Consider the following 9,599-nt stretch of genomic DNA (forward strand, 5'->3'; position numbering starts at 1 on the left):
ATATGATTATTTTAAAACAATAAGAGCACGGGTATAAATTTGATGCGTACGCAGCTTTCCCGCTAAAGCCACACATTACTACCGACTGAAACTACTAAAAACCGCATAATACTCCCTCTCTGATCAGTCTCAGGGGGCCCTCTTAACTTCTCTCAACGACGAGACAACCTTACACAATGGATCAGGCTTTCGCTGCAATGAAGTTGCAGAACATGTACCGGAGTTTTCGCCACCGGCGCATGTTAGCGGACACTATCATAATGGAGCTCTGGTATATACACATGACACACACACACACATACATATATGTGCTTGAAACCTCTTAATTAATTCGATTATAGCGATCTCTTTCTATTTGTTTAATTATCGACTGATAACTGAAAAATGAGGGTATATATATGATTGTGAAGGGAGTACGCGATAGACTTTGCCAGACTGAATATCAGCACGACTTTCTTCTTCCAGTGCATCAACGAGAGAAGTTCTAATACTCGGTGGACTCGGATTGGCTTCAATGCTTCTATCGTATGTAATTAAATTTGATTCACGATTTATGTAGTACGTGATTTTTGTTTTAGCCTTCGTTATTTTTCAAACACACTTGCTAGCCAGCTTGTCGCAAGAAATTACCGGATTTTATAAGTTTAGTCGATCATTGTGAAAATTGAACTTTGTGGATAGGTGGGCAGAGGAGTGTCTGAAAGCGACGAGGCGCAAATATTGGCTTTTCAGCATTGGATTGAAGCTGTAATAAATAGTTTGATCTCCTCTAACCCCGAGCTCGCTCTTTTCTTACATTAAATCTTGATAATCTATGACTTCAATTACTATATTATGTACTCATGATCACGTACGTACGTATGATTTTTTAATCGGACTGTTAGATTGATCCAAGGCATCGCTATGGGCATTACTTACGTTTGTACTACAACCGGTGGTGTGCATCGAATGCTGGTCAGCCTTTTTTTTACTGGTAACCCAAATTCTGCTTCAAGGATTCGTGTTTATGACAATATTAATGCATGGGCGGGGATCGAGTTCTTTAATTGAGAAGATTGCTCAATCTCTATGAATTGAATTTCATGTCAGATGAATCCAAATAAACGTGTCTTGTTGGTCATCTGGTGCAATTGCTGCTTCATTACTTTAGCTAAACATGGCTTGAACGAATTCATGATCCTTACAAATATTTAATAGGTGCAAGGCAGTTGTTAAGCTTTAGTCATAATTTACAGCTTGAAGGCCATATATATATATATAGATAGGAGTATCTATCTTGAGTTTGAGAGTCTAAAATATGAGAGATATAGACACATGAATGGCTCTTAAATGAAGTCTTTAGTTCTAGTAAATTTGTTTTTGATTGAAAAGTTTATATGTTCTTTTAATGTGCAGGATGGATCTAGGAGCTGGCAAAGAGATCGATCTCCCAGAATGCTCGAGATCAATGCTTCACGAACAATGCGTCAAGTATCTTGGACCTGTATGTGCAGCATCCATATTTCATATTAAATTATTACATTTATTCATTGAAATTGAGTCTTTTGGATATTTTTGCATAAATGAAATTGCGAAGGTCTTCTTTTAGTGTGAATTGTTTATCTGGTGGAAATTAGCTAGAGAGGAACAAATACGAATACACCGTTTCTGAGGGGAAAGTTATTCATAAACAGAGTGGGCATTACCTTCATACAATTAGAGGATCACAAGGGTCCAAATGGATATTCGTTGTGAGCACCTCAGGCAGGCTCTACGTCGGAAAGGTAACATATATAAGAAGACTACACAAGTAAAAAAAAAAAGAGAGCATTATTTCGATCTTTTTTGACAACTTAATCGAGTCGATCTATATATTAATATTTTCATAATCTAAGCCATAATATGTCTTTAATAACGGAAAAATATTGTTAAAATCTAACAGAAAGAGAAAGGAAGGTTCCATCATTCTAGCTTCTTGGCTGGAGGAGCCACAATAGCTGCCGGAAGCCTAGTGGCAGAGCACGGAATTCTCAAGGTATAGTTCGATCGTAGGGATTCATACGTACGTACGTGGGAAAGTTGTTGGCAGGGGCGACATATGATATTGGCTATGCAATTGATTAATTAAGTAAAGGAGCTGGTGCATAATTTGTTTTGTTTTTCTCCGGCTTCTAATCTTGATATCTTTGACATTTCAGTCCATATCTGGATATAGTGGACATTACAGGCCTACAGATGAGAGCATTGAACGCTTTTTATATTTTCTAGGAGACAATGGAGTGAACCTTAAAGGAGTTCAGGTAACTGTTCTCTCTCACCACGTTGTCTTGCAACTCATGTTTTGTCCCATAAAGGTCGATCGACCATTAATTGGCGGACTAGGATTTCGAAAGTTTGATTAGAATTTGGGTCAAAAGTAAATCGATTAAAATCCCCACCAGTTGTCATTTCTTTGACCTCTAAGCTGGTTATTTCATATGCGGCTGCTCATGCATGAACTTTTACGAGTTTTTCTTTCCTAATCACATGATTACCCTGCTTGTGGTCTGGTCTCTCTTGTATTTTAGTCAGTTTGTCTGATGATCATGTTGTTTGCATTGCTTAATGTTGTCAGGTAGACAGGGTTACTCCTGTAATTGCCTGTTAGTGTTGTTGGCACGACTTGAGGGGCCGGGAAGCATGGTTCTTCGTTTCGGTTGATGTTCAATATGATGAGAAGAAATATTACTGGAGTTTCAAGCATAATGGAATCTAATATCACTCAATTTAACATCAAATGCAAATCATTGGAAGGCTTTCTAAATGTTTATCTCCAACATTAATTATCTTGCTTTTTGTATATATACATAAGCAGACTCGATCGTAATTAGAGGCTGTTTATTTGTGATAGTAAATAAATGAGCATGTTACCTCGATCGAGCTACAACTACAATTACAGATCATAATCAAAATATACAACTTACACAAAATGGATCAGTTATTAATAGATATAAATGGCGATACCATGCATAGATAATGGTATCTCTGGTCGAAGATGGAAAATCACTGTTCACATATTCCATTATGAACCTTTCAGCTTCGGTATTTCGTGATCACTTTCCGGACAGAAAATGGGTTGCTTGCATCTTGCAAAGCTTGAATTTGAGCACACAAGCATATGGTGTATTATCGATTAGCTGCGCATGCTTTTCCTTTGAAAAAGTTAATTTTAACAAAAATTTGACTAGTCCTGTAGTTATTTGTCAGTTCAAGAAAAAAGACTTGACTCTGGGTTCATGAACAGTTGATCCATACGTTTGATACGCGAGAAAGTTATTTAGTTACAAAAATATTTTTATAAAAATAAATTAATAAATTGATATGATTTAACATGATACATCATATTATAAAATTATTTTTATTTTAAAAAATATATAATATATCATATAAAAATATATTAATTTATGAATTCACTTTTATAATTATAACAGTTACTCCTCTTACATTTTGTTATGAAAATGTGTTCTACATTTGGCTAATCCAACTCGAATAAAATCTGAATTCAAACCTTCACCTCAAGAAGATATGTCCATTTATATGAAACTGAGAGAAAGAACTAAGTGTGATTATTTATTTAAGTAATGTTTGATATAATTCGTATAAGTCTCGCACAACATTTTTAAAATTTGCTTAAAAAAAATTTGCACTAATCTGACTTGCTATATTTATTTTCAAACATGACGAGACCTTCCGGCATTCAAAAAAGTTTTAGTAACTCAAATGGAAAATGATTTACACAATATTTTTTACAATATATTTTACAACAACTACGAGGGATATTTTTATAAAATATCTTATAAAAATATCATTATTTTACAAATATACCCTCATCATTATGAAATGTGTTGTAAAAATATATTTTCTGAGTATCATTACTCAACTCAAATTTTCATTTACATTGAAAAATATGAAAATATTTATTAGAAACTTTAAACAACAAGATTTGATAATGAAAGTGTTTCATATCATCTCATTCTATTATTATAATTTTATTAAATTTTTATATAAAATATAATAAAATATTTTATTTAATTTTTAAATTTCATCCAAAATCATTTCATTTATTCTGATTATAAAAACCACACCTAAATCAATTAAAAATTAAAACCTTAAATGACAGCCGTATCCGGACAACCGCTTGTGCGAGTTCCGATTCATGTTGTAGGAGTCATATCGGCACTTGTGTGTCGTTTTGATTGCACAACCACTCCCCGTATATGACCATCAGCTTTACTCGCGTGTCGTGTGCTTGAGAGAGAGCGAGCGAGAGGGGAGGGACTTCGGATTGTACGGTTTTCTCAGTTTACCGCGATGAACAACAGACACTCTATAATCCCAATAAGGGATGCCTTATCACGCGTAAACCAGAAAGTTAATCTGATAGGTTTTGTTAGGGAATCCAGCTTTCCGAGAAAGAGTCTGGGAACTGGTATTTAATTATTGTTTTTTTACGGTTCTATTTATTTCTCCTTTTATTTTTTTGGGTGGGGGTCTGATCATGAACCAGAAGGTTGCAATTTTTTTTAAAATTGGAATTTTTTTCTGTAATTCAGATTATGTTTCGATACTGAAGATTGTGGATGAGTCCTATAAGGACGAAGAGTTCTCAGTACATATATTCACCGAGAAGCTGGAGCATCTTCCGGTCATTAGGTCATACAAAGACATCATCATTCTTTACCAAGTCAAGGTGCTTCTTGAATTTCACTCTTATGACGCAAAGTTGTTAATTTTTGGATCATTTTTGTGTTTTTGGGATTTCATGGTTACATTTTAACGTTTGAAACATCAATTCCCGTTTCATATTCCATCCCAGTCCCCATATGTGTAAAATTTTGGTGCATATAAATGTATATTTGCTATACTGGTCTTTTAGAATCACAGATCAAGTCTGGAATGCATTTATAAATCTCCTCACACCGTCAAGGGCTGATATCTTGTCCTTGTATTATGATTCTCATTGTAGTCCTTAATCTTGGTTATGACATTTATCTAATATGGCAGCAGGATTTTTATTTTTTGGCAGATTGAAGAGTTTAATGGACGGATAGATGCCGTTTTTAAGAAGAAGTTCTCTTCATATGCTTTATTTGATGAACAGAGTTGCATTGACTGTAATCCGTATCAAGCCTCTCCAGGATTTCGCCTTTTAAGACCTGGCATTGGCTTTATCAGACGAATGGGGAATTTATGTGCTACCTTTCCGTTTAGGGGAGGTATAGTCTCGTCCAATTGGTTTTTTTCTTTTTTCTCTCTCTGGATAGGTTGTCTCATACAATTTGGCCTCGTATTCATTAAGCTATTTGGCCTAGTATTTTTCTTTAGATTATTCTGCGATTCTATAGAAGTTGTGGACTTTTTAAAGTGAATATTCTTCAAGAATCTTTCAGATGGACTCACCTCTCTCTCTCTCTCTCTCTCTCTCTCTCTCTCTCTCTCTCTCTCTCTCTCTCCCCACCCCCCGCCGCTCTTCTAATAGTTATCCTTGTAATGCGCACTCTTCTTTTTTATACAACTGAATGAATCAATGATCAATGTATTTGTTCCAGCACAGTTTTGAATTTGTTGCTCGGAAGTTGAACTGCTGCTACTGGAAATACTGATTTGAGGCTTCAACCTTATGTTTTCTAGGAATGGATGAATACCGGTTGTCATTGAAACACCTAAAAACTAAGGAGTATTTTGATGTGGTATGCAAGGTAATTCTCGTTAGTGTGGTAGATGACCTTGATGTGTAGGTCTAACTTATTCTTTCAAGGTACTAAACAACTGATGTAGTTCTCTTTCACTTGTCTGCTTTAAGGTTCTGCATGTCGAAAAAACTGCCAACAATGCATGGATGCTTTTTGTGTGGGATGGGACTGATACTCCCCCATTAAGCTTCAATATGCAGTAAGTATACATTGATTTATTATCTTTCAGCTGTAAGCCTAGTCTTACTAGCTCCAGTTTAGGGTTCATAGATTGGGTGGACAAGCTAGATAAAACTATGTTATTTCTCAGTTACCTTCTATTGAATCTATTAAGCTTCGATATGCAGTAAGTATACATTGATTTTTATCTTTCAGCTGTAAGCCTAGTCTTACTAGCTCCAGTTTAGGGTTCATAGATTGGGTGGACAAGCTAGATAAAACTATGTTATTTCTCAGTTACCTTCTATTGAATTTAACAGATGGCGATGATTGTTGGGTTGGTGACTATTTGGACTGTAATTGGTGGGATGAAAAACTCAGTTATCTCTTTTCTTTCCATTCTAGTTGTTCATTTCAAATATAACTTTTGCTACTTATAATTAGCTACCTGAAAAAAGTCTAACTTTATAGTAAGACATCCCTTCTTTTCTTGGGGAAAGTTTTGCTTGCTGTCAGAGTGTAAAAAGTCAGTTTGAAAATGATAAACACACGTCACTTTTTACAACACTTTACACAACTATGTTTTAAATTTTTTTTGATAAGTAACTATGTTTTAAAATGAGGGATATTTTTATAAAATACCTTATAAAAGTAACATCACTTTACAAAAACACCCTCATTTTAAAACATGTATTGTGAAATATGTTGTGAAATGTGTTGTGTGAGTATCATTACTCATAGAGATTGCTGGTGATATTGGAGATGTATTATGTTCTTGCACTATTGCTGTATTAAAGATATCTGCTAATGTTATGCTCCTAGAAAGATGATAACTTTACTACCATGACTTGGATATCATCCCCTTGCAAAACTGGTTTTCTCAGATTCAATGTATCCTACTTCTAGTTATTTTTCCTAATGGCAATTGCAAACAACTTCAATTTGCATGCCATAGTCTCCAGGATGATGAACAGAACCGGCTTCCATTACATGTTGAACAGTTTCCTCTACCGATGGATATCACCTGCTCATTTCCTTGTGTTGGGACTGTCCTACGAGTGATGACTAATGAAGCTCATGAAAAGTTTGGCTTAAACTTTAAAGGTATTGGCCAATGGGTGAGGATACGAAACATGACTTGTGAAGTGCACTTTGGATTGTGGAAGGGTCTTCTACTTTCTTCTTCTAGATTTCGGTTTCTTCCCGACAATGATAACACTGTCTTGGACTGTATTAGGTAAGAATGATTTTATTATGGAAATCACACGAATTGATCGATTTTTATATGTTCTGTATTAATTACTTGTGTTAAATAACCAGAAAGTTTAATTTCCGAGTAGCTGAGGAAGAGGGTCGTCTTCCCTTATGGAGTAGTCCTCCTTATTTAACTGGTAATCTATTTATAGTTATTTTAGATGTTTAATGTTTTTGTTTTGGACATGTTCTGCTGTTATTTTTCTTCAATCTCAAGCATGTAAACATTAGTGAGATGGATGTCAAAGTAATATTTTATTTTTCCTTAACTTAGTTTGCCCCTGTTTCTTCTCAGTGGTAGATTACGAAAATGTTCCATTTGCAACATTGATGGATGTTCTCACTAAACCAGAGGTCTCTTGTGCATTTCTTGCTGTCAGAACTTTTATGTTGCTTGGTTGCAATTGATCAATAATGAGTTAGTAAAAATATTATGCATATATATTATCAACTTCATAAGCTTTCAGGATATGAACAAATGGAAAAAATAAAGAGCGAGAGTTCCTAACTTTTTGACGTATTCTATGGAGATGTCTTGAAATATTCAGTCAAACATTTTTTTTCATTGTAATACAGGTTGATGTGACGGTCAAATGTATTGTTCGTGTGCTGGCAGTTTCCCCCCCACAGGCAAAGGACTTCTGCATGCCTAGTGAGTCAGGTCAATACAGAATGAGATTGACATTGGAGGACCCAACTGCAAGAATACATGCCACACTAAGTGGGGATAATTGGGTAATGGTGAAATAGATTGATACTCTTTCAGCGAAGTCACATAATAGGTGATTGCAAAATTTACCCTTTTGATTAAGCTCTTCAGTTAATGTGCTCGTAACCCAATGCAGGTAAAGTTTTTTGGGGATTCCTTCTCCATTGAAGTTCTAAAATCTAAGGTGAATAAATTACTCGGGATGCTCGACGGGGAAGATAGTTGTTCTGTAAGGAATCCTCCATGGATACAATGTTGCATAAGTCTGAATTCTGGGGAGTACCGAATATGTGGCACTAGGTTCGTGGGATAATCGTCCAATTATTAGAAAGATGGAGTTTTAACTCTTAATTTTTGTGGAGCTTCTAAAAAATGGTGTAGTCATTGTAAAATCACTCCTTTGTTTTTGGTGTAAATAACTTCCATATAGTTTAGGGTTGCGGAGGGCCCTTATGAGGTCTTTTTGCTATCTGTTGCAAGCTCGTGTATGTTTGTTGAAATGGGCTTGTTGATAGCTCCTACATTGTAAATTCCTGTATAGTGTATAGATAGCAATTGTATAGATGATCGCACACTCTTGTTTTAATCTTATGGTGAAATCTCTCGCTGTTTCATGAATTTTTAAGTTAGTCTTTTCAATGTACTAAATCTTATTTACTTCCAAAAAGCATCATGCAAATGCGCCTCGTGGCCGCCTTGCTACGGCTACCATTCGAATCTCTCAACTGTTGGTGTCAATGGTTATCGGATTCAGCTGAGAAAAGTGTGTGCCTCCAATAATTCAGGAAAAAACCATACGTTATAAGTACCACTAACCTCCAAATGAAGTAAAGGTTTTCAACTGTGGGTTATAAAATATGCCTTGGGAGATTGTTATGATCACTTTTTCTTGTGTATGGGCCCGAAGGATGGAGAATAGGGTAGGAATATAGGGGTAAATGTAATGGTTCACCATTCTTGCTGCTGCGTAAGTTGACAGGTCCCCGTCACAGACGGGAAACGGAGCATTAGACACCAACTCCAGTCATCATTTCATTAAAGAATTTTGTTACTTGAGAGTCGGTATGTAAAAGCATGCGGAGGTTTGGGTGAATTTCTTACGGAAATAGGCGGGAAGCTGTGATCAAGCCTCAAGTGTTGACTGCTTTAAAATGGAGAAACTTGTTTATATATGTATATGACTAAAAACTGTTCTTACTTTGAAAAAAGGAAAAAACTGTAAACTGTTCTTTATGGTCCTCCCAGCTATCAGAAAGAACCCGGCAATGAACTGAACCAGTGAATCAACAAAACACACGTGGGCATCACCGAAACCAACCACGTCCTCTTAAGTTGGATTTGAGCAGTGAGAAATGATATGAATATTAATAGTTGGATTTGAGTAATGAGAAGTGATATGAATATTAATAAAATAAAATATTAAATAGTAATGAAAAATAATGAATAATAAAAAAATAATTAAAAATTAATAATAAAATAAAAAATAGTTATAAAATATTTTAAGAAAATCAAAGATACAGTACCCAAACTTAGACTCAAGTCTCAAACCGATTCACTTTCCACTGTAAAACCACACAAACATGTCGTTTCCGTACGTGTAAGACACGTACGAGGTCACACGTGCAAGATCGCCTACGTGAGCGAGGACCGAAACGTGGCGATCGGCAATACTGGGGGTAGTCTGCTAAGTTGTTTGGCCTTGAGCTGGCATGACACGTGGCACGCAACACAATCTGTGGGCTAAGCTAACTACTCTTGGAACACAC

General features: G+C 35.6%; 2 protein-coding genes across 4 annotated transcripts; both read left to right on the forward strand.

Annotated features, from left to right (window-relative positions):
* Positions 1 to 17: 17 nt before the first annotated feature.
* LOC122277687 (IQ domain-containing protein IQM3-like) lies at positions 18 to 2,892 on the forward strand. 2 transcript variants are annotated; one of them, XM_043087777.1, is made up of 9 exons: positions 18 to 271; positions 411 to 525; positions 682 to 747; positions 885 to 973; positions 1,396 to 1,483; positions 1,617 to 1,763; positions 1,922 to 2,014; positions 2,178 to 2,279; positions 2,594 to 2,892. In XM_043087777.1, the coding sequence occupies exons 1-9, from the start codon at positions 177 to 179 to the stop codon at positions 2,624 to 2,626; spliced, it is 828 nt and encodes a 275-aa protein (XP_042943711.1). In that variant the 5' UTR covers positions 18 to 176; the 3' UTR covers positions 2,627 to 2,892. The 2 variants fall into 2 exon arrangements, with proteins under 2 accessions (XP_042943711.1, XP_042943712.1); XM_043087778.1 differs by having other exon boundaries at positions 1,674 to 1,763.
* Positions 2,893 to 4,177: 1,285 nt separating this feature from the next.
* On the forward strand, positions 4,178 to 8,451 carry LOC122277510 (protection of telomeres protein 1a-like). 2 transcript variants are annotated; one of them, XM_043087507.1, is made up of 10 exons: positions 4,178 to 4,447; positions 4,572 to 4,708; positions 5,045 to 5,234; positions 5,650 to 5,717; positions 5,822 to 5,910; positions 6,826 to 7,107; positions 7,191 to 7,261; positions 7,420 to 7,478; positions 7,701 to 7,859; positions 7,970 to 8,451. In XM_043087507.1, the coding sequence occupies exons 1-10, from the start codon at positions 4,330 to 4,332 to the stop codon at positions 8,144 to 8,146; spliced, it is 1,350 nt and encodes a 449-aa protein (XP_042943441.1). In that variant the 5' UTR covers positions 4,178 to 4,329; the 3' UTR covers positions 8,147 to 8,451. The 2 variants fall into 2 exon arrangements, with proteins under 2 accessions (XP_042943441.1, XP_042943442.1); XM_043087508.1 differs by having other exon boundaries at positions 4,285 to 4,447; positions 5,026 to 5,234.
* The last annotated feature ends 1,148 nt before the right edge of the window (positions 8,452 to 9,599 follow it).

Source organism: Carya illinoinensis, chromosome 9 (assembly GCF_018687715.1).
Source record: "Carya illinoinensis cultivar Pawnee chromosome 9, C.illinoinensisPawnee_v1, whole genome shotgun sequence".
Lineage (NCBI taxonomy): Eukaryota > Viridiplantae > Streptophyta > Magnoliopsida > Fagales > Juglandaceae > Carya > Carya illinoinensis.